The 27,444-nt window shown below is 44.1% G+C and overlaps 1 protein-coding gene across 1 annotated transcript; it reads left to right on the top strand.

Moving 5' to 3' along the window:
- Window positions 1-1,604: 1,604 nt before the first annotated feature.
- LOC308289607 (SPRY domain-containing SOCS box protein 4-like) lies at window positions 1,605-25,996 on the top strand (the record flags this gene model as incomplete). Its single annotated transcript, XM_080731342.1, has 2 exons — window positions 1,605-2,313; window positions 25,869-25,996. 2 exons carry the CDS (start codon window positions 1,605-1,607, stop codon window positions 25,994-25,996), a joined length of 837 nt encoding a protein of 278 aa, XP_080587468.1.
- Window positions 25,997-27,444: the final 1,448 nt, after the last annotated feature.

Here is a 27,444-nt window from a genome sequence, read left to right on the forward strand (position 1 = left end):
AACATTCACTCACGTCGGCAGGTTAGCTTTTCACCAGGTTAACCCGCGTCAAAAGAATGGACCGCCGAACAGATGCTATGTCGCAATATCGACACGCTCCAGCCTCCCGGACTGAAAGGTTGCTTGTAAAATCTGTATCATGCCGAGTCACCCTGCCCTCAGTCAACTTTCATCCTTTGTGGGTGGCACAGGGAGCGAGGGAGTAAAGTATTTTGGTGGTCAAGAGAGGACAAGGCAGAGCCATATGGGCAGACAACTTGTAGTTATTTCCATGGTGGTGTAGCATGTTGTTGGCTGTCTACCGAATGTGTTAATGTGTGGTTGGCAGAGATGCCTCCATTTGCTTATGTTTGGGGCCTAGTTTGAAAAGCAGTTTCACTGTATCCAGTGACAGAAATACATTTGTACACATGCCTTTGGGGAGGGTGTGTGGGCTGGTAACTGAGGAGGTAGAGAGGAATGTGCTCTGTGTCTTCAGAAGCGTGGAGGAGTTCATCCTCCCCTTTCTCTCCCTTCTCATCTTCCCTCTCTTCCGGAGCCTTATGGAAGCTGCTGCAGAATTAGCCCAGGGCGTTCTCACTCTCTCTTGTTAACTCCATTGGATTAAGGGGAGGAATCCCTTGGCTGATGAGCTAAGCTTTTTTTTAAATAAAGTATTAGCCTCCTAATTGCTTCTTGAATGTTCACAGATACTTTATGAGTTCTTACAACGAACGTACAGATTGTAAATTCTTGTAATGCCAGCCACTAATGTCTGTATCATAAAACTGTTCATTTATCAAATTATTCCTAATCTTAATGGCCAAGTTCTGCTGACAGTAAAAGCCAACAGCTTGCAGCCAGCTTTGTGTTGATTTTAAATGATGATAGACTATTAATTAACTCTTTAACTGCCAGATTGAAAACATCGTCCATAGCTGCCCTTGCCAGCAAATCGGAGTAAACGTGTGGTCTCAAAGAACGCACAGAGGTGAGGTCTCCTATTGTCGTCAAACATCGTGTGTCCGGCCGCGATAATCCATTGCAGAGTTATAGCCAGTTGACTGTGGCTTGTTTTCGCCAAAAAGCAGCACAAAGCAGAGCAAATTAGATTTTTTGATCACATTATTGTTGCCTATACTTCTTTGGTGATGCTGGGATCATTCACAGACGACTGCAGCTCCCTCTATCCCAAATAAGTCTTTGATGAGTGACTTGTCTTTGTCACTGTGGACCGACAATTTGACTCGTCATTCCCAGTAAAAGAGTAAACTGATGACAATAGATTCCAGGCTTCTATTAGCCGACATCACTGCCTGCAGCAAGAGAAAATGTTATCACACCTACGGTTGGGTTAATTCTAATTATACATGCACACCTACGGTTGGGTTAATTCTAATTATACAAGTATGTGATGTTTTCTTTTTCCTTTTCGATTTGTTTCAGGAGCCTTCTGTCTGTGGTAGACGCCTGGTGAGTGTGACAGTGTCTCCCCAGGTTGGACACCCCTAGTGGCCACAGAGTCCATGAGGTAACGGCAGAACCTACCCCTCCATCATCACCCTTGCTTCACCTGTCCCCCCCTGTCCCTCCCCGCCATCCATCCCTGCTGAAACTGTCCAGCCATGGGCCAGAAGATCTCCGGTAGTATCAAGTCGGTGGATGTGCGGGGTGAGCCCTCCTACCGGCCGGTACGGCGCGAGCTGCGTGGCCCGGACTTCTGCCGGCCCCCCAGGCTGGACCTGCTGTTGGACATGCCCTCGGCCAGCCCGGAGACACAGCTGCGCCACGCCTGGAACCCCGACGACCGTTCACTCAACGTCTTCGTCAAGGAGGACGACAAGCTGACGTTCCACCGCCACCCTGTGGCACAGAGCACAGACTGCATACGGAGCAGGGTGGGCTACACCCGGGGCCTCCATGTGTGGAGGATCCACTGGCCAGCCAGGCAAAGAGGCACTCACGCCGTGGTGGGCGTGGCCAGTGCCGAGGCCCCTTTACACTCGGTAGGCTACACGGCCCTGGTGGGCTCGGACTCTGAATCCTGGGGCTGGGACCTGGGCCGGAACAGACTCTACCATGACGGGAAAAACCGGCCGGCTTCCACCTCGCCGCCCACCTACCCTTGTTTCCTAGAGGCAGACGAGTCGTTTGTGCTGCCGGACTCTCTGACGGTGATCCTGGACATGGACGAGGGCACGTTGAGCTTTATGGTGGATGGACAGTATCTTGGCGTGGCCTTCAGGGGGTTAAAGGGCAAGAGGCTGTACCCCATCGTCAGTGCCGTGTGGGGACACTGTGAGGTTTCTATCCGCTACGTTAACGGACTAGATCGTAAGTAAAACACACCTGACACATCAGCTTACACACCCAGCTAGTTGCACTGTAATGGTTTATGAGCTGCATTGGAAGAGAACGGGGAGAAGGAGAGATCATTTTATTTTCATCAGTTTGTCTGCATCTTGCGTTCTCCTCTTCATTCTTCTTCATTAGGGTTGAGCAAGAGTTTGAGTTTTTGAGCGGTGCTAACCGCTTCTACATTTGTGTGTATGTCCACCAGTCCATTTGTCCATCCCGCAGAGCTTGAGATTGGCCAAGCTTCGCGGGACGCTTAATGAAATTAAACTACTAGCCCTTACCCGTTCGAAGTTATGTGCTCAGAAATTATGTGCAGTGTGTGTCTTATGGGGTGTGCACACAGTATATGATGGATGGAAGTAACTTTAACTGGTGACGCTTAGAAGAAAATGTAGGAGCAAAAATGTAAGGAGCAGACCTGCAATTGTAGATTAATGTAACCCATGGAGGAGTGCAGTGTATTGAGACAGACAGTGTTGATAAATGTGTAGAAGGATTGCTTTGCTATAATTGTGAATATAGTTGATCAGTAAACATTTAATAACAGTACATCATACTTTGAAATAAAAGTAGCATGCTACCAATAGTATTTTTATCAAAATCCATCAAAATTTGTTGAACAGTTTGACTGGCAATGAACTAATAATGGGGATTATGTATGCGTTAATATGTATTTGTATACAACATTGGTCATTTGGGTGCGTTTGGTGATATGAGATAGTTAAAGCACTCTCAAACACACACGCACGCATGTGTACCCAGTGCGCGGTGGTAGCGACCTACATTATGGTGGACAAGCAAATAACGTCTTGATGTGAGAAATGTTGTACCCGCATAGCCACGCGTGCGACCCACGTAAGTGAATAACAGTTTGATGTGGGTGTCGGGAGAAGGGAGAAATGTTGTTCCTCGCTGTCTCTGATTGCACACACACACACACACACACACACACACACACACACACACACACACACACACACACACACACACACACACACACACACACACACAGGAGGACTAATGGGACGTCAGACTATTGATATTTTCCCCAACACACACACACACACACACACACACACACACACACACACACACACACACACACACACACACACACGGGAAGCGCACGGGAAGCGCACGGCAAGCATTGTAGGCCCTAAAACTTAGCATCAAGAGCTAACAAAAATGTGGATGACACAGACACACACACAGTGCACTTGTCAATGTGCGTGCGAGTGCTCTGGAAAATGAAATTTAGTGGGCTGCCGCTCATAAGAGGCTGTGTGTGTGGAGACGGCTTCTAAATGCAAGCCCTCGTCGCCTTCACGGCCAGTGGAGTAAACGCAGCAATCGTCCCATAGCTTGGGAGGGCTGTAACCAAGGCGACGGCTGTAACCATGGTGACAATGGAATAAGCCGTGTTAACATAAAAACGCTAATATACAGCATATAATTTGTGAAAGGGCTTCGCAGAACGGGCTTTGCAGTTAGGTTTCTCCAGCCACCGAGGAGAAAGTGGCATGGATCAGACACTCAGACAGAAAGACATTCGGTGGTTTATATGCTCGATTAAGTCATAAAAGGGAACCGCTCACTTCACACTGGGTGTGATTTTTATATTCAAAAATGGTGCTTTGGTACCGTTGCTATATCTGCTTGTGCATGTGTAATGTATAACTGCTGGATGCAAAGGCGTTTCAGATAGAATTGTTATGTGCCGTGCCGTGTCGTGTCCCAGGCTTACAAACCAAATGGCTTACAGAGAAAACCTCTTTATTTTATTCAAACTTGGCAAGTTCTGTGCACTAGCTTGCCCCCATCCCCCACCCCTTTTCTTGTCTAAGGGCCCACGCAGACGAAATGCGATATTGCATCAGATCAGATCTCGTGCCCGGGGGTTTATCGGTGTTCATTTCAAACGACAGCGATCCTCTGCCTTGAATTCGGGCCCGGTATATCCCGCTGTGCCAGTGAAATATCTGATACCTTTTCAATTGAGCCAGATATCCTGGATGACCACCCCTAGCGATCTCGGGCCAGAGTTGAGTGGGGAAAAAGTTTAATTTTATTTTTTCTGGCAGTTGATTGAATAAAGAAACAAGGCTCCAGCCTCCACGGAAAGACAAAGTGGCAGCGGTTCTCAAACTATGTGTCCCGACCCAACTTGGGGTCGCAGAAGGTGCCATGGGCTCGCACATTGCCGACCATACTACTGTGTATAACGTGTATTTGCCCTTCAACTATAACATATATATTGTTTTTTATGAGACAAGCATTGTAATTAGGCTATGCTCCCAAATCCATTTTATTACCTTCTGTTCGCATATTCAATGAGTCCCGCAGTGCAACACCAAACAAAACAAGAAAAAAGAAACTGCGTTTGAAATTGCCTACTTTCCAGTATGATTTCAGTTACTTTACATTCCGTCCGTCTTTCAGGAGATTCTCTAGTCTCTCCATCCCCGCACTCTTCTGGAATGGTGCAGATTGTGGGCAACTCCAATATTTGTATTTACATTATAATAAATATTGGCGTTGTGGATTCTGTAAAATACTATTGCAATGTGCATCAAATGACAGCTCCGTCGCGCGCTGGTCATCAACTGCTTTTTTTTTCCTTTTCTTTTTTTGCGCAGCCTCTCTACAAGGCACGCATGGTGCTTTCATCAGTGCTGCCAATTAAATATTATAAAACGGCGAAATTAAACAAATATATTCGCTATAAGAGTCTCTCTCTCTCTCTCTCTCTCTCTCTCTCTCTCTCTCTCTCTCTCTCTCTCTCTCTCTCTCTCTCTCTCCCTCTCTCTCTGTCTGTGACATATTTGTAGCTATAATGCAGTATTGATACTTTTACTTAAGTAAAGAATGGGAGTACTTTTTCCATCACTGCTCAAATTAACTGTTCATCAGCGTGAATGCTTTCAGGTGTGTATCTGATCAATAGGAAATTGCCCATTACATTCTGAATGACATCAAAGCGACATGTTGTGATGTGAGCGTCTTGTGAGCATGCGAGAGAGTTTGAACTTGAACGATGTAGTGCTATATACATATTTTAAATATACTATATAGTATACTATACATATTTTTAAAAGATTACAGTCTCCATCACTGCCACTCTTCTGGAATGTTGCGGTTTGTACGCAAACTTTCGCAGTGTGCAATGAGAGTGTCGCATCTCCAATATCATTGATTTAATAAAATCCATTGCCTCATCCAAGCCTTCAATCAACTGTCCAAAAAGGAACATTTACCTGTAGGGTTCACTTGGTTCCATACACTGTCAAGTTGCAGAGAACAGATCTGTTATTTTGGGAACATTAACCATGCTGCGCATTTTGATGACCAAATAATCCTGTGTCGTGTGCACTGTAATATTACGTGGGAATGATATTTGAACAATAGCCTAAATTGCGTGGTGTTAATGAGTTGTACAACACCAAACAGAACAAGAAAAAAGACCACACGTAGTAAAAAAGAAGAAAAAAAATCCCAAGGAATGTATGTCTCTCTGACTTTGAGTATGATGACATTAGCCTATATGAATAATAATGTGGCATAGGCCTATAGCATCAACCAGCATTTTAACGGCAACCAGCCAGACATTAAACAGACATGAGCTTAATCAGCTAATAGCAATTATGAATGTCCAAACCTCGCCGTTGTGTGCGTGCAGTCGCAGAAAAAAAAAAAGTTTAACCCTCTCGCTTTTTTTTTACTGTCCCACCACCTCATCCAAGCATATAGAATAGGGACAGGCCTAGGTTCCTCAATATCATTTAGCTGGGGACCCCCTGGAACTCCCCAAGGACTGGCGGTCCTCTTTGAGGACCAATGAACAAACTGACAGCACGAGAGACGCAATGACGTGCCCGCAGCCCGCGCGTAAAAGTAAAAAATAAATAAAGGAATGCAATGGAATGTCTCTTGAGTAGCCTATTACATTATATGAATAATGTGGCATAGTAGCATCAACCACCATTTTAACCAGCAACCAGCCAGACATTACACAGACATGAGCATAGGCTATGTCTATATAGCAAGATAGAGCAGAAGAGAACTTCAACTCCGCCAAATGACTGCGCAGAAGAAAAAAAAAATGAAAAAAAAAGAACGCTATAGGCTATAACGTTTTTGAACAAGTGATTACAACATTTTAGGGAGAAAGTAGGCTAAAGTAAAAAGTAAGTAGGTAATAATAATAATAAAAGTGTAGGCTATTCTATTGTGAGGTGTAGGCCTACACTCTGCGCAGCCTAAAAAAAAGGGAAGAGCTGGCTTCATATAATCTGAAGCAATCCCGTGGGCTCATTCAGACGACATTAATTGAAAAGGATTCCTACCCGATGACCCGACAATATCAAGCTTTTTTGATATTATCGTGAGCGCTCCGGATGAGTCCCGATGTCATAAAAAACTAATTAACATAATCCGTTCGTGTCGGGGTACCGTTCAGAGTGAAGACCGATTCCGGGGCCGACCGAACGATTTTCCCGGGGATCATCCCGACAATCGGCCCCGGGGGAATCGGCCCCGGGATCGGCCCAGTGTGCACGGGGCTTAAGGATGTCTATTCTTCCAATGAACTCCTCATTCTCATTCCAGGGATTTCCACCTAATCCCTGTTGAAGTTTAGCATACTCCCTCATCAACTGATCTCTGCATGCAACTTCATGAAAAATATTGAAACGCATTACCCTGGTACCAAATATAGCATTCACTGAACTCTTATACAGCTATATTTGCCATAGGCCTAGGCACACATATTGGGCTTCATTTCGGGGGCGATAAAGGCATGATATTAACTATAAATGACTTGCAAGGTCTGCATGTGTTTTTTTATGCAGCGTTGCATAGATGAGCAGGGGCAGATGTCGGCATGTAATTCTTTTTTTTTTCTTCTTCTTTTTTTTCTTTTATGTAATTTCTTCACAGCAGAACAATGTTATGTTTGGGGGTTGCTGCTTGTATGTAGAAGTGCTGAGGCAAGGCTGCGTGTTTCCCCAGGGCAGATATCTGCTGAATCGACCCAAAGTTCAGCAACACAGCCATGGCTAGTACCAGGGGTGAGGTATCTGAGAGAATAAAGCAAGGTTTTAACCGCAACGTTTCGGCCACGAATCGGCGGCGGACAGCGTCTGCTGCCGACCGGGAGCCATCGGCAACTTGTCGGCAAGAGGCGCTTGCCCTCGATAGGGCTGTCGGAACCCGTCGATCGAAAACCAAACCTGCTCAGTCTTTCGGTCGGTAGGATTGAGGCGACTTGATACTCCTGTAGAGTGGACATTAGTTTGCTGCAGCTGCAGAAACAAAGCCTAAATAAGCCAGAGACATTTTCTCGTGGCACATTTTAACTAAATACCATATTCTCAATCTCAACTCTCAATTCCTATACTAATCAACTCCAAAGCAACGCTAGTAATAGTGCTGTGTGTTGTTTTGGTGAGAGGAGAAAAACACTGCACAGAAAGAATCTCCGCATCTGCCCTCCGGTTGCCAGATTCTGTGAGTGAAACAAGTGACCAGGTCTATGGAAACAAGCCCAAAAGAAGCGACCAGTTTCACCTATTGAGCTCTATTACATTAGCTATTCTGAAAGAATGTTGAAAGCAAGGCCAAATAAGCAACTACACTTCAGAAACAAGCCCAAACAAAAGTAATCCACAACTAACAACATTATAGGAAAACAGGATCAAAGTCGCTTATAACGAGCAGACCTGGCAACACAGTCCGCACGCGCACAACCGAGTACAGTAACTACAGTCGGCGTACAGTCGTCTGGAAAACAATGTGCTTAGTTTTTTGCAGTTCTTTGCAGTCTGTGAACAGTTAGAAAGAGTCTCCTGTAGTATTTTCGGTGTGGAGGCAACTTAAGATGTAGAAGTCAAAGGTGAGGAGAAGGTGTTTTTGGTTCCATGGTCAATGTACTAGAACTAGTTCTCAACAGGCCTGAAAATACCCAGACACATAGGCATAGTGAGAGACTGCATGGGGCAGGGCTTACCTGGGAAGAAGAAGGGAAGCTCACTTTTATCTCTGTTGAGCTTGAGGTGGTGGGAAAACATCCACTGTGAGCTGTCAGCCAGGCATGCAGCGATGTGCTCTTTGCACTGTCTATGTGCTCTCTACTCAAAATGTTCAGTCATTGCTTGCGCTTGTGTATTTATTCATGTTTTTTTGCACAGCCTGAACTAATTAGCATACATTTTCAGCATGAAACCGGGCCTACCCTATAGTTCTTTTCATGCCCAGTTAGGCTTGATAACACTCTGAGGCTCTGTGTAGGAGTATTTCACTCCCAAAATGACTTTTTCTCAATTGATGCAGAATGCGAAAAATAGAAAGAAATATTATTGAACTTTGTCTCCATGGCATGAGTAATCAATAGAAAAAAAGTCATTTTGGGGAGATCTACTCCTTAAAAGACATAGCTATTGTCTATCTATTTCCACTTCCACTATGAAGAGATGCAATCTGGGAACCGATTAGGTAAAAAAAAGAGGGGGAAAAGTGGGCAACACCTCCTTTATGGGGTAGAAACGGCCACTCTGTTTTGACCACTGAGCAGGATGCAATGACCGAACCAGGTAGACTTGGATTCCTTTTTAAGGATCCCATTAGCTGGAGCCATGGCAATCGGCTAGTCTTCCTGGTGTCCACAAAAAAAAACATACATAGTTGCAAATAAACGAATATAAAATACAATAAACTAAAATAAAACAAAACATTTTTGACAAATATGTCAAAATATAAGATTTAGGTTAAAGCATGCTTGAGAATAAAGAAGTGCATGATCAAATCCATATAAGGAGTGTGTGTATATACGTGTACATATTATATATGTGTCTTCTGTACACTTAGCATGTGACACTGAGCGTGAGCGAGCGAGAGATGCAAATTGCATAAGGTATTTATACCTGATTTTCTGTGCCCTGCATTGATCTATAAAAAGCCCACAGTGACAGTGGCTGCCGCTTTGTTTACTCACAGGAAGCTGATTAAACACACCGTTTTCCACTGAGTTCCCCACTTTTCTACAGTAGCACACTGTGTCTCTGCTCTGGCACAGTGAAAATGGCAAAAACAGCTCTGATCTACAAGCTCAAGCTATGAGCTTGTAGAAAAGATATGAAGATATGAGTATATCTTTGCTGAATGTTCACCTAATTTTGCCTAATGTTCCCCCTATTATGATATGTCCAGAATAGGTACGCTAGGTATACTGGAGACTTCAACTGACATCCAAGCCACTGAGAACATTGCCTTGCCATTTCGTATTGAAAATACTAGAGGTTCGCGGCCCTTCGGGCCGCTCACATCTAGAGATCGCGCCTGCTTCGCAGGCGCTCACAGCTACGTTGCAGCAGTGATCCACCCACATCCATCCATCCACATCCATCCATCCATCCACACACACATCCATCCATCCATCCATCCACATCCATCCATCCATCCACATCCATCCATCCACATCCATCCATCCATCCATCCATCCATCCACATCCATCCATCCATCCATCCACATCCATCCATCCATCCATGCATCCATCCATCCACATACATGCATCCATCCACATCCATCCATCCATCCACATCCATCCATCCATCCATCCATCCATCCATCCATCCATCCATGCATCCATCCATGCATCCATCCATCCATCCATCCATCCACATCCATCCATCCACATCCATCCATCCACACCCATCCATCCATCCATCCATCCACATCCATCCATCCATCCACATCCATCCATCCATCCATCCACATCCATCCATCCACATCCATCCATCCACATTCATCCATCCGTCCATCCACATCCATCCATCCATCCACATCCATCCATCCATCCATCCATCCATCCATCCATCCACATCCATCCATTCACATCCATCCATCCATCCATCCATCCATCCATCCATCCACCCACCCATCCATCCATCCACATCCATCCATCCACATCCATCCATCCACATCCATCCATCCACATCCATGCATCCATCTATCCATCCATCCATCCATCCATCCATCCATCCATCCATCCATCCACTTACTGTACTGTACTTTACTGTACTCTACTGTACCTTACTGTACTGTACTTTACTGTACTCTACTGTACCTTACTGTACTGTACTTTAAAGTACTCTACTGTACCTTACTATACTTTAATGTACTCTACTGTACCTTACTATACCTTACTGTACTGTACTTTAATGTACTCTACTGTACTCTACTTTACCTTACTGTACTGTACTTTAATGTACTCTACTGTACTCTACTTTACCTTACTCTACTGTACCTTACTATACCTTACTGTACTGTACTTTAATGTACTCTACTGTACTCTACTTTACCTTACTGTACTCTACTTTAATGTACTCTACTGTACTCTACTTTACCTTACTGTACTGTACTTTAATGTACTCTACTGTACTCTACTTTACCTTACTGTACTTTGCTGTACTCTACTGTACTCTACTTTACCTTACTGTACTTTGCTGTACTCTACTGTACCTGACTGTACTGTATTGTACTGTACTTTGCTGTACTCTACTGTACCTGACTGTACCGTATTGTACTGTACTCTACTTTACCTTACTGTACTTTGCTTTACTCTACTGTACCTGACTGTACCGTATTGTACTGTACTTTGCTGTACTCTACTGTACCTTGCTGTACCGTATTGTACTGTACTTTGCTGTACTCTACTGTACTTTGCTGTACCGTATTGTACTGTACTATGCTGTACCTTGCTGTACTGTATCTTACTGTACTACCTTACTGTACTGTACTTTAATGTACTCTACTGTGCCTTACTGTACTGTACTTTAATGTACTCTACTGTACCTTACTGTACTGTACTTTAATGTACTCTACTGTACCTTACTATACCTTACTGTACTTTAATGTACTCTACTGTACCTTACTATACCTTACTGTACTTTAATGTACTCTACTGTACCTTACTTTACCTTACTGTACTGTACTTTAATGTACTCTACTGTACTCTACTTTACCTTACTGTACTGTACTTTAATGTACTCTACTGTACTCTACTTTACCTTACTGTACTTTGCTGTACTCTACTGTACTCTACTTTACCTTACTGTACTTTGCTGTACTCTACTGTACCTGACTGTACCGTATTGTATCTTACTTCTCTCTCTCTCTTCTCTCTCTCTCCTCTCTCTCTCTCTCTCTAACCCCCCCCCCTTCCCTCTTGAAACCCGATACTTTTGTGATGAGAATGACAAATTCACTCTACAGAGGATTGCGCAATAGGTATTGCGAAATAAGCATACAAACACAAACTGTACGGTAAATATGCATTTTGAAAAGATGACACTAAGTGGATTACGTTCAGCATAGCATGCAGTATATATTTCTGTAATAATGGTGACTTCCAACATGACCGAATGTCGGGAACCGCCGAACAAAATCAGTCTTTGGCCGTCTTGAGTTGGTGTGGCTGAGATAATTTGACTTCTTGTACTTCTTATGTTAGTTTGAAATCAGGGACGTGCTGGCCATTGGGAAAAGCGGGCCAACCCCCAAACGGGTCCAGGCCGGCCATTAAGAAAAAAATTAAAATAAAATGTCCATTTTGGGGGCTGGGTGGCCAACAAAGTAAATCGTCACTGTCGGGCAGAAACCTTGTATCTCCAAGTTTCAAATGTGTAAATATTTTCATAATACAAGGCCGTCGCACAAAAGTAGTGAAAACAGCAGATCTACAAATCTGCTTGTAGATCGGCTGTTTTCACTAGTTTAATTCATTTTTTAAATGATAAATACAAAACAAACGGTTTTGGACATACAAGGTTTCCACCCGACAACGACAAAATATAACTCATGTAATTGGCCCTTTGGCTTGTCACTTGTCATGATCTGAAATGGCAAATCTTTGAGTAGCAGCAGCGCTATAGAGAGAAATCTCTCTCTATAGCGCGCAATGAGGGCCTCTACAACTCTTTTTCCCGGGCTGAATCAGGGGCCCAGCACGTCCCTGTTTGAAATTGCATATCAAAGGAAAGGCAGAGATCAGGACATTGTGTACAGTAGTTGGAATGAATTAATTGACAAAAGTCCATGTCTTCATTTTCATGACAGAAAAAAAAAAAAAAAAGATTCCCCCTGAGCTCTCAGTTTCTCCCTACCTCCGGAGTCCGTTACATATCATCATCTGTGGTGTCATTGAATAATAGATCACCACCTTGATCTATTATTATAGAATAGTCTCTTTAAAGGACCACAATGGAAATAAAGCCTTCAGGCTTTTTTGTGTCATGATTTTGACACGTGTCGTGTGTGCATCTATCTGTATGTTGTTTTGTTACATAATACGTATGTACAATGTACATACTGTACAACCAATTCAAAGGAGCTTTATTGGCATGAGAAAACATACATTGCCAAAGCAAGTGTCAAAGCATAATACATTTAAGAAAGAAAAAGGGGGAAATGCACAGTTGGAGGGGGTACAGCATTGTGTTAAACAAAGTTATGTCACATCATTTACAACGTTATATATTTATGTTGGCAAGGGTATCAAGCTTTTTGAAACAAATAGCCTATCAAGAGTTTGCAGTCAACTTTGGGACAATTATCAACAATTTTCCCTAAACTATTTAAAATAATCTATAAACCGCAAACAGCTGTGATAGGAAGTAGAATGGAAGGGGTTCTACGCATGTGTTACTGGTCTATCTGGCAGCGCGTCACACCACCACCTGGCGTGCACACTAAACACAGAAAAAAAGTGAGAACTGAGAACACAACTTCACTTTTCTGTTCTCATCGGTACCATGTAAACGTGTAAAGTTTTGGGTCATTGCGACCGTCGGGTCGCATTTAGTATCAAAACGTCCGCCTCATGTCCGTCCCGTCAGTCCGTGAGTCACGCTAATACAGTGCCGCTGATTGCCTCTCACATGGGTCTGTGCAAATGCTGCTCAGTCAGCTGTCACTGCTTAACACGCTGATTCATGGAACAAACCTCTGACAGATGGGGCGTTCCTGTCTAGGGCTGTCACAATTATGACATTTTACATGACGATTAATTGTCGGCCATTAATTGCGATTAACGATTTAATTGTGTTTTACTGTTTTTGTCGTTTACATTACACAATTACATTTCTGTTTGGCTTGTAGGCTTTGAAGTTGTACATGGCAGATATCACACATAACCTAAATATACAAAGACATGACTGAGATATTTGACAACTTTATAAACAAAAAAGAACATTGCTAGTAGAAATTTCCACTCCTTTTTGAAAATGTTTGAAACTATATGAACATTTCTCAACATGGAAACAATTATGACGAATATGCAAAATAACAAAATAATTGCGAATGCCACAAATAATTGCGATTAGACAGTTATGTAATAATTGTGACAGGCCTACTACTGTCGCAGTTGGCTAACACGCAGTTCAACGGACCCCTGTGTGTGTGTGTGTGTGTGTGTGTGTGTGTGTGTGTGTGTGTGTGTGTGTGTGTGTGTGTGTGTGTGTGTGTGTGTGTGTGTGCGTGTGCGTCTGTGCGTTGCCACTCGTAGTCTTCTTTCGAGGGAATTGTTTCACTGACGTGTTTCAGCACAAACTGACAGTCGCTTCTCACCCTTGCTTGTTCACAGTGCTCAGGTATTCTGCCAATGTATATTCTCTATTAACACCTTCTAAGCCTGGCCGTACTCCCTCGGACTTCCTACTGGGTCCCATCAGCCACACGTCTATTCCCGGACTTTTGATATAAATTATAATAAAAAAAAAAAAAAACATCGGAAATTCTTCTCTGTGTCTTTTTGGAGCGATCTGAAAGGGTTAATATGCTCTGACAGTCATTTTCTGGTGCTGGGTGTGATACTCCTAATATCCAGCAGGCCACGCCGTTGACTCACATTCTGGATGGATGGCTGGCCAGGAGGAGCCTCATCCTCTCCCCAGTGTTGAAACTCAGCAAGAAGCTCAAACAAGATGGCTGGTCTTTGTCTCTGTTCGTGGATCGCGGTTTCAATCACGTTCGGGCGCCGCTTCTCTATCGCTCCTTTCCCTGCTTCGCCGCACGTAAACGAATGGAATTGATCTCCCCTCCGCCTCGCCAAAGTAAGATCGCCGACCTCTGCAGGATGAATATGTACGCTGTGTCGAGCACTCCAGTACGTGTTGTTATCATGTGGGCTTTGTTTTTTTAAAACATGTTTGTAAATAAATGGCTTATTTCTTCGGCGCTACCTCTGTTCAGAGGGTTCTGCCGCGGCTTGCAACGTGTTAAGGGCTAAATAGCATTACATTTTGCTTTGGTTTTGGGTTGTCTCTTTCCATTACATCAGGTAGCTTTCCTTTTGTTTCTTATAATCTGGTTTAGTCCAATGGGTTTTCTGTCTGGTAGCTGTGCTTGTGTTTTGCAGTCCCTGAACCAGCTGACTAAGGGGGCATCCCTGTAGGTTTTCTCTATGGTTGAGGGCTTTCTTATGGAGCGTGTCTGGGTTGCTTTCTTTTAGGTGGTTATAAAATGTAAATTCTGTCTTCTTAACTTTGATAATGAGTGGGTATCGTCCTAATTATGTACATAACATATATAAGATATTCCCATGTGGAACCCAAGATCCACAGTACTAGTTGCGACTGTAGGTCGCATTTACTATGAAAACCTGCAGCTCATGTGCGTCAGTCTCATGTCACGCTCCATATATGCCCAAGACAGAATTCATTTGCAAGTGTGACTCACGTCACAGCAACCACACTTGCAAATGAATTCTGTCCTTGTCCCTTTTATGCCCACATATGGAGATCCCTGGTGCCATCAATATTAAGCCCATATCTGGGAATGTCCATATATGGACATACAGTCTCATTATAACCAGTGTGGTTGTCACGACGCGAGTCACACTTGCAAATTGTTGTGTTTTCAATTTGTGTGTTTTCAATGAATCTACATGGAGTTTGAAGTTACAATGGATTTGTTGGGTTAAATGTTCTGGAAAAGTTTTAGACATTCATTGTTAAAAATGTGTGGGAACCCTGTTAAAAACTAGAAGAAGTGCTCTTCCGAGCACAGGTCTCCACCAGGCCACGCGTCCTGGTGGTGCTATAATAGGCCAATGTAAAAAGGGTGACATGTGTTCTTCACCAATCTTAGACCTTTCATGGCGCCACCATGAGGCTGATTAGTGTAATTTCTTCCTTGGCCTTTTGCGACTGTGCGTGCACAATTTCATTACAATTGCACGCTGTGTTTGATTTGAGGCATTTTGTTCGAAACGGATCAATCCTGCAGTTTGCAGCAAGTTTAATTGGAGGCCAATCTTAGCCAATCAGGATGGAATATTTAATACGGGACAGATCCGTCTTGATCATATGACTGTAGAGATACTGTGTATTGATTTGTGTTAATTTTGGGTAAAATCTGAAGGAGTAATATCCAAAAATATGTCTTACATAAGTCGGCCTCCTGGTGGCGCTATAAAAGGCTGATGTGAAAAATGCAAGGAAAGGGTTTTTCCTTGGCCTATAAGGAGTGCGCTTACAAAGTTTGAAACTGATCGGTGGATTTAATTAGGTAAAACCACGAATTGGCCTGTTATAGCGCCACCATGAGGCTGATTTCAACGTGTGTGCACGATTGCATGTTAATTGCACTCTGCGTTTGTGATTTGAGGCATTTTGTCCAAAACGGACCAATCTTACAAACTTTGAAAGCCAATCTCAGCCAATCAGGATGGAATATGGACAATCAGACAGATCCATGTCGATCACATGACTGTAGAGATACTGTCTACCGGTTTGCGTGATTTTTGGACAAAATCTGTAGGAGTACTGGCCAAAAGTTAGTTTTGCACAAATTGGCCTCCTGGTGGCGCTAGAACAGGCCCATGTGAAAAATGTGGGGCAGAGGTTCTGAATTGGCATCCAGGGAGTGCGCTTACAAAGTTTGAAACTGATCGGTGGAGTTATAGGTAAAACCACGCATTGGCCTGTTATAGCGCCACCATGAGGCTGAATTTGAAGTGGCATTTCTTCCTCGGCCTAGTGGGAACGGGTGAGTGCGATTTCATGTTAATTGCACTCTGCGTTTGTGATTTGAGGCATTTTGTCCAAAATGGACCAACTTATAAACTTTGAAAGCCAATATCAGCCAATCAGGATGGAATATGGACAATCAGACAAATCCGTGTCGATCACATGACTGTAGAGATGCTGTCTACAGATTTGCGTGATGAAATGTGTTTTGCAAACATTGGCCTCATGGTGGCGCTAGAACAGGGCCATTTGAAAAATGTGGGGCAGAGGTTCTGAATTGGCATCCAGGGAGTGTGTGTGCTCATTTTGGCAGCGACCGGGCCAACGGCGCCGGAGATTAGCTGGTAACAAACTCGGAGGACGGACGGACGCACGCACGCACAGAGGCGAAAACATACTCTCCCCCTGCCTTCGGCTGGTGGAGACAATGAAGCATGAAGTTGGTGGGTAAAGAGATCTAGGTTAGAATTATCTCCCTTCCTTTTCCACCTCCTCCCTACAAATCGTCTCTACCCTTTTGTTTTGGTATTTGTTGTAAGCATCTTTATAGGCTAAATGAGGCTTGAAAAGTGCACAAATTGTTTGATGTTTTCTTTTTCTATTCCTGTATCTCGTTAAACTAATGAAGCTTGGAGGAAGCAGGCAGGCAACACTGTAATGTTAATGTTCTAACGTTCCTAGAGTCACAAGCAAGAAATCCCTAGCTTCTACTGCCCTTTCCTCCCCTTCGTTATACAGTATCTCCCCAACATGTCATCACACTGATTCCTTGTGATATTCGTATTGCCTCACTAATAATGACATGTTTCCCAGTATGCACAGTACGTGGAATCAATTGAGCCTGGATGCTTTGGATGTTCCAAGGCATTTATGCAACAATGCACAGGGGATATCCCTATATGATATATCCATATGCCATGTTGCAGTAATGATGCATAATCTCCATCTAACACTGAAGAATGGAGGCATCAGTATGCATGTTTGAAGATGTCACTGCATGGCCCCCTTTTCCACGCGTCAGCATTCTACTCTTCCTCTTGAAGCAACTTTGGAAAGGTTCCAATTATTTTATCCACTCGCCACTCTTTTGTTACTTTCTTGCTCTTAATAATCTTTTCACATTATTTTCTCCTCTCCCTGCTCTCGCCCTTTTACCAGATTCTCTTATTCTCTCTCTTATTCCCTGGTAGGTGTGAGGAGATAAGTAACCCTATGAATCTCACTGCGTCGCTGCGTTGTCCCTTAACACTTTGCGTTAATGCAGCTCTCTTGTCCTTCCTCGCTCTCTCTATCACTCGTCACTTTAGTCCTCTGGCTCGCTGCCTCCCCAGATGCTTGACAGCCTAACTCCTCTTGAGGCATGCCATACCTCCTATCGATTTTTATGTACCGTTGTCTTTGGTAAAGCCTGTGAATACAAAACAAAAAATAGATGCAGCCGAATCCCCAGGCCTACTTTGTTCGCTAGCTCTTTCCAGGAAGAAATGCTGTCTTTGTCTCCATACCTTAACACGATTTTGAGAAACCATAGTGGCTCCAGCAGGGCTAACTGCAGAAAGCCGAGCCAAAATCGTTTACATTTAAACAAGGCCAACAAGAGAGGATGCATTGCCTCTTTTTTCTATGATTCTTGTTTTCTTTAATCAGCGGCTCTTTGTGGTTTGTCTCACCTCCTTTCTTTCTACTGTCTTTCTGCAACCATAGCAACCCCTCACCGCATCCCACCCTTCGCCCAATTTATTTGGGCCAAAAATAAATTGGGCAAATCCCCTTCAGTGTATACACACCTAATTGTGCCAGGTAGTTTCCGTGGAAACAGTTTAGCTGACTTAGTGTTGTGTTGTGTCTATGAAGAGGAGACAGTGTTTCGTGTTTGCTGGGTAGTTTGCTGTCTGGGGCCATGCCACAGGAACTGAATGTCTTATTTGTCCCCGTCTTCAGCTGTGATTATGACTAAAGATAAATTTCCCAACATCTACCTTCACAATAGGGGGGGGGGGGGTCACAATAGATGACTGCATTGCTTTTCGGTTCAGTGTTTGTGTATGTGCCTGCGGTGTATGCACGTGTGTACGGCTCGGGTATTAGTGCAGTGTAGTGTGAGATTGGTCCTCAATATAAACTGGCCTAAGGAGCCTCCCCGCCCCGAGTGGAGGAGGACAGAGACCCTCCTTAGGGAACAGTGGCCAGCCAAATAGAGCAGACTGTGTGTTCCTGTCTGCCCCCCACTGTCCCAGTGCTGCCAGGTAATGGTGAGTCAGATGTTACCCCCGCTCCCCCCTCCCCTCCCCTCCCCGCTCCGCACACACACATACACACACACATCGCCCTTTGAGTTGGTTCGCTGAGCAATTGCATTCCACCACAAGTGGACGATTCAATTTGGACACTAGAATTTCCAATTATAGAGAGAGTGATGGCTTGCCCTCCTCCCCTATATACTCCCTCCTCTTTTGTCACATTATTTTTGCACTCATTCTGTCCATCTCCAAATATATTCCCCCCGCCAACCCTCTCTGTGCGCTCCCTGATAGACTCTCTGGGACCACGATGCGGGACTGCTTTTGGAGACACGCTGGCACTTACCTTAACTAGGTCACGCGCCAACGCCGATACACTTGTATCCTCCCAATCTATTAGGTAAGAAAAGTTTGAAATCAACAATGTTGCTTCCGTCGCCTTTCGCACTCTTCTCGGAAGGGCGGGGCTGAGAGGCGGCAGCTACTGAGTTGAAACGGAGAAGGGGGAGGATGAGAAATGGGACCTTTTGAAGCCCACATTTCCAAGTGAGACATAAGTAGGTCTTGTTTATATTGCACGTGCACACACACACACACACACACACACACACACACACACACACACACACACACACACACACACACACACACACACACACACACACACACACTCTTACACACAGTTACACTTATATTGGCTCACATGCCTCTCATGGTGTCTGTGTGAAGTGGACTGTGTGTGCGTCAGAGATGGGCCCGTCACCTGTCCCACCTCAGTGAGAGCAGACTCACCGACGCTCTACTGTCCCAAATTCACCTCCATTCCTTCATCCTCCCCTCCCCTTCATTCCCTCCTCATTTATTAGATATTGTGTGTGTGTGTGTGTGTGTGTGTGTGTGTGTGTGTGTGTGTGTGTGTGTGTGTGTGTGTGTGTGTGTGTGTGTGTGTGTGTGTGTGTGTGTGTGTGTGTGTGTGTGTGTGTGTGTGTGTGTGTGTGTGTGTGTGTGTGTGTGTGTGTGTGTGTGTGTGTGTGTGTGACTCCATCTGTCTGTCCAGGGTTTGCCAACTTTGCGTCTTCCTGTTCGGGGCTCCTTGTAGACGAGCAGCTCATCAAACACTCATTCATCCTTAACCAGATCATGGCTGCGGTGGTAGACCACACTGTCTGGCCTTTAAGTGTGCAATAAACCTGTCACAAGCTGTCCTCTGACCATCACAGCAGGCAGAGTGCAAGGGAACAGTGATGGATGGACGGCTCCATCACTGCGCAGAGGCAGAGAAAATGACTGTTGGCTCGTGTCCTACTCTGCAGCACCTCCAGCTCATTAACAAGGATTCATTATAAACCTGACTTGTTCAGTATATTGAAGTGAGGGGAAGGCTGCACTGAATCTTTTTCTGAATCCTAGTGCACTGAAAGACACACTTTGGATTTGGATATTTTGTGAAAAAGACTGAAAATATGCATATACGTACTGGCATCAATAGCTACAGTAAGTTGTGTCTATCCATGGCATTTCATTACACTGAGTGTATTGTGAAAACAATAAGCAAGCAGCTACAGTGGAATAGTTATACATTCTTAACTTGAAACAGCTGTTGACAATTCTCCACCTTTTTAATACAGGACTCAGACACAAAGGCATGTCTCTTGTTTGTGATGCCCCTGCACAGTGAGTTCTCTCCCCCTCCTTCACTTCCTCCTCATCTTTCATCTGTTGAAATATTTTGAGACAGATTCCCTACAGAAGGGTCCCAAAAATATTGTATTTGTCTGTCTCTGCCTACACCCAGTCTCCACAAACACACGCACACATACACACACATACACATACAGTACACACCACTTCTGTTACAAGTCATGGCTGAGAATAGGTATTAACTGACATGTACAAGAAGCATAACGTTGATTAAACCACCAGCATAGGTATGGTCAATAGATAAATTATGTTGCAATATTCGAGCAAATAGGTTTGATTTGAGGACTTGTAATATGTGTTCCGAACAGTTATAGGTTGGAATTTGAAATGTGTAATCAGTCATAACACACATACATATACACACATACAAAAATAATCTTCATATTCAAAAAACCTTTCAATTGAATACCAAAATATAACAACATGTGTGCTTTTTTCCTGTGAGCTCAATTTCTTTTTCCTTTTTGCAACTTCAAATTTAGAGCGTGCGTGTGTGCGTGGTTGACTGATAACACATCGCAAATTCCAACCTACAACTGTTCGGATCGCATATTACAAGTCCTCAAATCAAACCTATTTGCTCACGAATATTGCAACATATCTATCTCCATACAGAGAGGGCTTTTATGACAATGCTGTACTTAATTATTCCAGTGCCTGTAGTGCATATGGTGAGTGTTGTAAGTAGTTGTAATGACTAATTAATGACATTCATTTCACAATATCGCACAAGTGTTGAAATATACACATTGTGCAAACAGAGCTATGTCACATTGCGTCGTTATATACATATACAGGCCAGAGTATAAAGCTTTTTGAAACAAACGGCAGCAATCCTTTGCAGTCGCTTTGGGACAAATTTAAATAATATACAAAAAAGCCTCAGGATCCACATCATCAGTCTGGCAATGGCAGGCTACTCTCGCCACACACCATTTTGTAGTATTGTGCTATCAGCCCCTAATTGGGTCAGTTGAGTGACAGCTGATGCTCTGTCTGCTCAGTCTCACACCAGCGTTTGACAGGACCACTTATCGCCCACATCAACCCCAACCATGGAGAGCCAGCTAGTGTCAGCTGGGATTGGCCATTTTTCAACAAGCAGTTAGCATCCTCATAACCTCTCATCGAGAAGCTCACTCTCTAAATACTCCTCTGTACTGTGTCATCTTCACTATACAGGCTTGGTATTTATTTTATAAATTATATAATAGAATCCACACAACTTGTGGATGTTGCCAAGATACCAGTTGTACTCTACTAGTGCTGATGATGGTGAGATGTTAAGAAAGACGGCAACATTGGGGGACAATGCTTCAAGTCTCCAGTCACAAAAATAGAAGAACTACTGTACAAGCTCACAATGCGTTGCAATAGCAGAACTACTGTACAAGCTCACAATGCGTTGCAATGTGACGCATACTCAGGCCAGGGCTCCACCAAAATGACGGCATCGTGCCGGACACTGTCAAAAACCCTTCATTGATTAAAAAGGGAGCGTTCCCAGCGTTGGCGTTCCCAGCGTTGGCATTCCCAGCGTTGGCGTTAACGCGATGCTCGGCGATTCCGGTGGAGCCGAGGGGTCAGACTTCATCTGGCCAGCCTGTGACAACAGTCTTCTATGACGTTTCACTTTCAGCAAGTCTGATCAGAGCCCCATTGACTTCCATTAAAATAGTTATGGGGACGCTGTGGGCGCTGGGGTCGTGTTCTCTTCTCCGCGTCAACAGTGCCCACACCCTAAGTGGGGTTGACAAAAGGGCCTTTCTGTGTGGAGTTTGCATGTTCTCCCCGTGTCTCCTAGGGTAGGTACCCTCACAAAGAACACGCAGTATCCTCTACTGCCGTCCCCTGGCCAGCCAGGGGCACCTGATGAAGGGGAAAGGAACTGGTTGGAATAACGTGTTCCTTCCACGCACTGCGTCCAGCCGGGGAATCTCTCCCCTGTCAGGTGAAAAGTAGCGGCTTGGACTACTCATGCATAGAAGGAAGTATGAGGTCAGTCTGTTGCTCTCCCCAGGTTGGCAGAGGGAGTGTAGCGCCCAGGATTACATTAGATAATTGGCACTGGGTGAAAAATGGGTTGCAAAATCGTGGGATATAAATGTTACAAGATTACAAGATAAAATAGTTAAAGTACAAAACCAATGTGGTTATCTCTGGACACACAAAAAATGCAAAAATATGCAACATTGGAGACTGGAGAGTAACATTTTTATGACGTGGCTCTCTAAGAGGCGACACATCTCGAAATCAATGCTGGACCGATCAGTGCCAAGGTTTTTGTGCAGACTGCCAGTAGGTCAAGGAACGTTTTTTATGTTTTTTTTATGGACGTATTTAACTTTTATTTTATAATGGAAATGTGTGGTGGTTGGATCAAACCCTTGACCCTATATGGAGTCACGTGTCATGAATACATCATAGATGACTCACATGAAGTCTGAGCTCCACGGGGAGCGCTCTCCATTCCGACATGTCGCCACTCCGAAATTGACTTCTAATTGTCGGAGTGGCGACACTCCCATAGGGGTTAAGTTTAGGGTTAGGGTTAGAGAGTGTCGGAATGGAGACATGTCGGAAAGGAGACATGTCGGAGTGGCGGGATGCACCCGAGCTCCACATGGGAACCACACCGTCATTAGACCCTGTCCTGTTCACTTAACACACACCCGCACAAGCAGAGCATGCGTGACATCACACAAAGAGGTGTGAGCAACCGGTTGTCATGGTAACCACTCCTCATCGGAGGCTGCAGGGGGGCTGTGCACTGGGCGAGGTGAGTCTGATTGATGGGAGCTGTTAGGCCAATGCAAGACGCATCCATCTCTGGGCTCCTCCGTGCCTCGCAGGCCCCATGTAAACCACCAGCCTCCTCACTCAAGGCCCTCTGTTGACGAGGGAGACGGAGAGGGTTAGCTCACAGGGCCAGGAAAAAGCTCTTGAGGCATGGTTGTTTTTGTGGTTAAAAATTGAATGCGTGTCTGTTTTTCTTTTCACCTCACCCCTTTTTTTCTTTCTTTTTTCCTTTTTATAATGTGTGCAGGGAAAGGATGATAAGGTGTTTGCTTGATGAGATGTGATATTCTTGCAAAGTGTGTGTCTAGCTGCTCTGGGGAATTCTCATTTATAAAAGAAATCTTCCTTAGTCACAGTCTAATTTGGAAACACAATGAGTCCACACTCTGAATCCATGATCTTGATTATCACTGTATGTATTATATTGCAGTTTCACAGTCAAATGAGATGTCTCTGAGACGCTTTCTTCTGTTACACTGAATTATCTGCCATATGCTTAAACATCTTTCTTACCACAAGGATGGTATTCAGGAAGATATCTAAAAATATATAAAGGAAGTGCAATATACAGACACAAGTGTATAGAACGTGAAACTTGAAGTCAAGGCTTTCTGGGAAAAGGGAGGGAAGCAGAAGGTGACCGTAAGCCACTCTGCAATGCATCTGGTTATGTTGTGCAATGAACTGTCGGTAAGATTTCATCATCAATTTCCCTTTCATAAAAGGCAACAAAATTGGGCACCACTAGAGTGAGTAGGGGCGCCAAGGATGGCAGTCTCAGTCGTTTCAACTGCTTTGGTCTGGTTCGACATAGGGGTGGGACGATAAGTGATATTATCGTATATCGTGATTAAAAAACACTCACGATAATCGTATCGTGGAGATTTTATTTATCGTGATATCGTCCTCCATCATGCACTGCACTGGGATAAATTCACCTTTTATTTGCTGAGCTGCATATCCGGTACCATTTAAACCCTCTATAATTGGTAAAAGGTACTTATAATATACGTACTTGATGATATTAATATCGTAAATCGCGATTTCTTTTGTCACAATGATCGTGATATGAAATGTCCATATCGTCCCATCCCTAGTTCAACATCTACTTATGAACAGCTCAGACCTATAATACAGATTACAGTTTCTTATTAATTATATTAACGTGTATTCTTTCTACAGGCAAACTGGTTACTTTACTGTGTGTGTGTGTGTGTGTACTGTCAATTCAATGGTTATGTAGCCACAACCAGCCCTTTTAGAAGAACCCTTAGGGGACCCTCTGACAGCCTCTTGTATGTCCTTGAACAGTTATACATGTGACCTGTGTGCATGTGTGTGTTAATGCATTGTGTGTGTGTGTGTGTGTACATTGTGGTGTATGTACATTTTGGTGCATCTACTGTACATCGTGTGTGTGTGTGTGTGTGTGTGTGTGTGTGTGTGTGTGTGTGTGTGTGTGTGTGTGTGTGTGTGTGTGTGTGTGTGTGTGTGTGTGTGTGTGTGTGTGTGTGTGTGTGTGTGTGTGTGTGTGTGTGTGTGTGTGTGTGTGTGTGTGTGTGTGTGTGTGTTGCGGAAATTGTGGGGGTTCATTTTGCTGCAGTGTGTGCACGTAGCCATGCGTGTGCCTCCTTCACAGCCGGTGTGTGTAATGTTCAGTCTGAGCAGTGTGAGTGATTTTGAAGCAGATGGCGCTTCCAGGGGGGCAGACAGACACTGGCTTAGCATCAACACCTATTTAACCATTTAATCCCTGTATACTTAGCTGCCCGGGGTCCCCCACGGCTCTATACTTGGTCCAGTATGGCCCCAGACACCACTTAAAACTAAGGCTGGGACTTTAACTGATTAATTGCGATTAATGAATTACATAAAAACGTGATTAAAAAAATGTACACATTTTAATCGCACTTAGTTTTTGCACCACAGAACCTTCAGTTTCGGGCATACTAATCATAGCGATGCACCAACCAAGAAGAGACAACAAACGCAAAGGGAGAAGTAGCTGATCAGAGCGTTTTACTTCTTCTCAGGTCAAATATCGATGTGCGATTAATTGCGATTAATTAATCACAGAGCCTGTAATTGATTAGATTAACATTTTTAATCGCATCCCAGCCCTACTTAAAATCAATATACTTTGCTGTATGTCAAATAGAGAAAACAGCTGATCAGCAAGGTCACAATGCAACACATACAGTAGCTTGTGAAGCTACTACTGTACGCTTATTTTAACCATATGTTTGCAGAATGTTCACCTATTTTGACACGGCCGGAACAGGGACACTAGGTTTGATGTGTTCAACACAGTGGTTCTCAACCTTTTCAGGTCGCGACCCTTAAAATAATCATATATTAACTGGGGACCCCCCACCCTACGAGCACTAAGAGTTGAGGCATAACATTTTGTATAATGGTTCTATTGTGAAAATAGCCGATCTACATGCTCACAACACCTCAACGCCACTAATATTTGACAATTTGGTCAATGTTTAATTTGTCATTTTAGAGGTATTAAAAAGTACTTAAATTGTCACTTAGGAATGTGCAGATACCCTCTATACACTTAAACTTTATGCTGGTTTGTTTACTGTTGAGAGAGAAAACAATGTTGCACATTAAGCCAATCATCTGGGGACCCCCCCAAAATAATTTAGGGACCCCCCTGGGGGTCCTCCTGACCCACAGGTTGAGAACCACTGGTTTAACAGTCCAGGTTGTCCTTCTGTCTCCATCCTAACACTGTGTCTCTGTTGGTGTGCTTCACAGCGGAGCCCCTGCCCCTCATGGACCTGTGCAGACGAGTGGCCCGCCTGACGCTGGGAAGGGAACGCATCCACCACATCGACACCCTCCCCCTGCCGCAGACCCTCAAAAACTACCTCCAGTACCAGTGACCACGTCGACAAGACAGAGGCCAAGGTCACGACGAGCTCCCGCAAGGAACTTGTCAAACCCACAGGGTGTCTGCTGAGGATTAGGATTTTAACGATGGAGATGGTGGTTGTAAAAGAGGAAGACCTCTGCTGTCAAAGCCCTTCTGTTAACGCCAGAGGGGATTCTACTTTTTAGGACCGCTATCTCCTAGTGTTATTTTTTTATTTTAGTTTTTTTTTTTTTTTACTTTTGTTTGCTCACTGCTGTCTTTTTTTCCTCGAAGGAAAGAACAAAATGGACGGACGCATGGACTTGACGGACAGATGGATAGAATAAAGTTGACCCAACAAGATGGAATGAAGGTGCGAAAGCGAGAGACTGAGAGGGATGAGAAAGAGATTGAGAATGTGAGACGAAGAGAGGCAAATTGACAGGATGGCAACATATAAGCTGTTGCTGTCCCTCGCTCTCTCGTCTCCCAACACGTGCATCGATTCCAAGTCAGTTTCCAGTCAGTCAGTCAGTCAGTCAGTGAGCTGTTGGAACTGCGGCGAGGGAGAGAGAGAGAGAGAGCTTTCTTCAGTGTACACACATGCATCCACCCTCAACAGGCTCTGTTGTTGAGTCTGTTGAACATGTCAGTATCTATATATTCCTATTTATACCCAACCAACCACACAGCAGGCACCGCAGGGACCCAACAGTCGCTTGGAGCCATAGGAGATGGAGAGAACATACGCTTTGAACGTATACATGAGCGTATACACGCGTCGACTGTTCAACACAGACTCATTGCACGCAGTACACGGGTGCTGGGAGAGTGTGCCTGGGATTGTATACACGCATAACGCCCCTCAGCATGTACTGTAAGATCACAAGAAAGCTGCTGACGTGCAGGAACCAAAACATTTAAACCTACAGACACATGAAACCTAGCATCCCTAAAATACTGGGGGCGTGAACGTTCTGCAAAAATAAGCAGGTCTACAAGCTCACAACGTGTTTAAGCGTAGTGTTGTAGATCTATTTTCGAAATAATTGCAGATCGGTATATAGAGCCCTGGCGAACGCCTGTCAAAGAAGTACCGAATATGGGTTTAATTGGTTTTAACCATGGACATAATACTGTATACATAGACACTGCATTGGCCACTGTGTCGAACGTCAACGTCGCCGCCATATAGCCTGGGGCAACTTGTCTCAACTCCACTGTAAGAAATATGCCTGCAGCCTGAGTCCTATATTACCTGAGACTAAGTTTCTTTTACAACCCTAACTGTTACTAGCTTCGTAAGATAATGTGTTTTGATATGAAAAGCCACATTTTAAATATAACCAGCTATCCTATATCAAAAAACATGGCTGGCATTTGTAACAAACTAAACCGCTTGAAAATCGGTTGAGAATTCAGCGACTTATGATTTTACTTGTGGAGAGACCTGACATACTTGGGGCATACATGCATTAG

The sequence above is a fragment of the Nannobrachium achirus genome, assembly GCF_963921795.1.
Source record: "Nannobrachium achirus genome assembly, chromosome: 8".
In the NCBI taxonomy this organism is placed as follows: Eukaryota; Metazoa; Chordata; class Actinopteri; order Myctophiformes; family Myctophidae; genus Nannobrachium; species Nannobrachium achirus.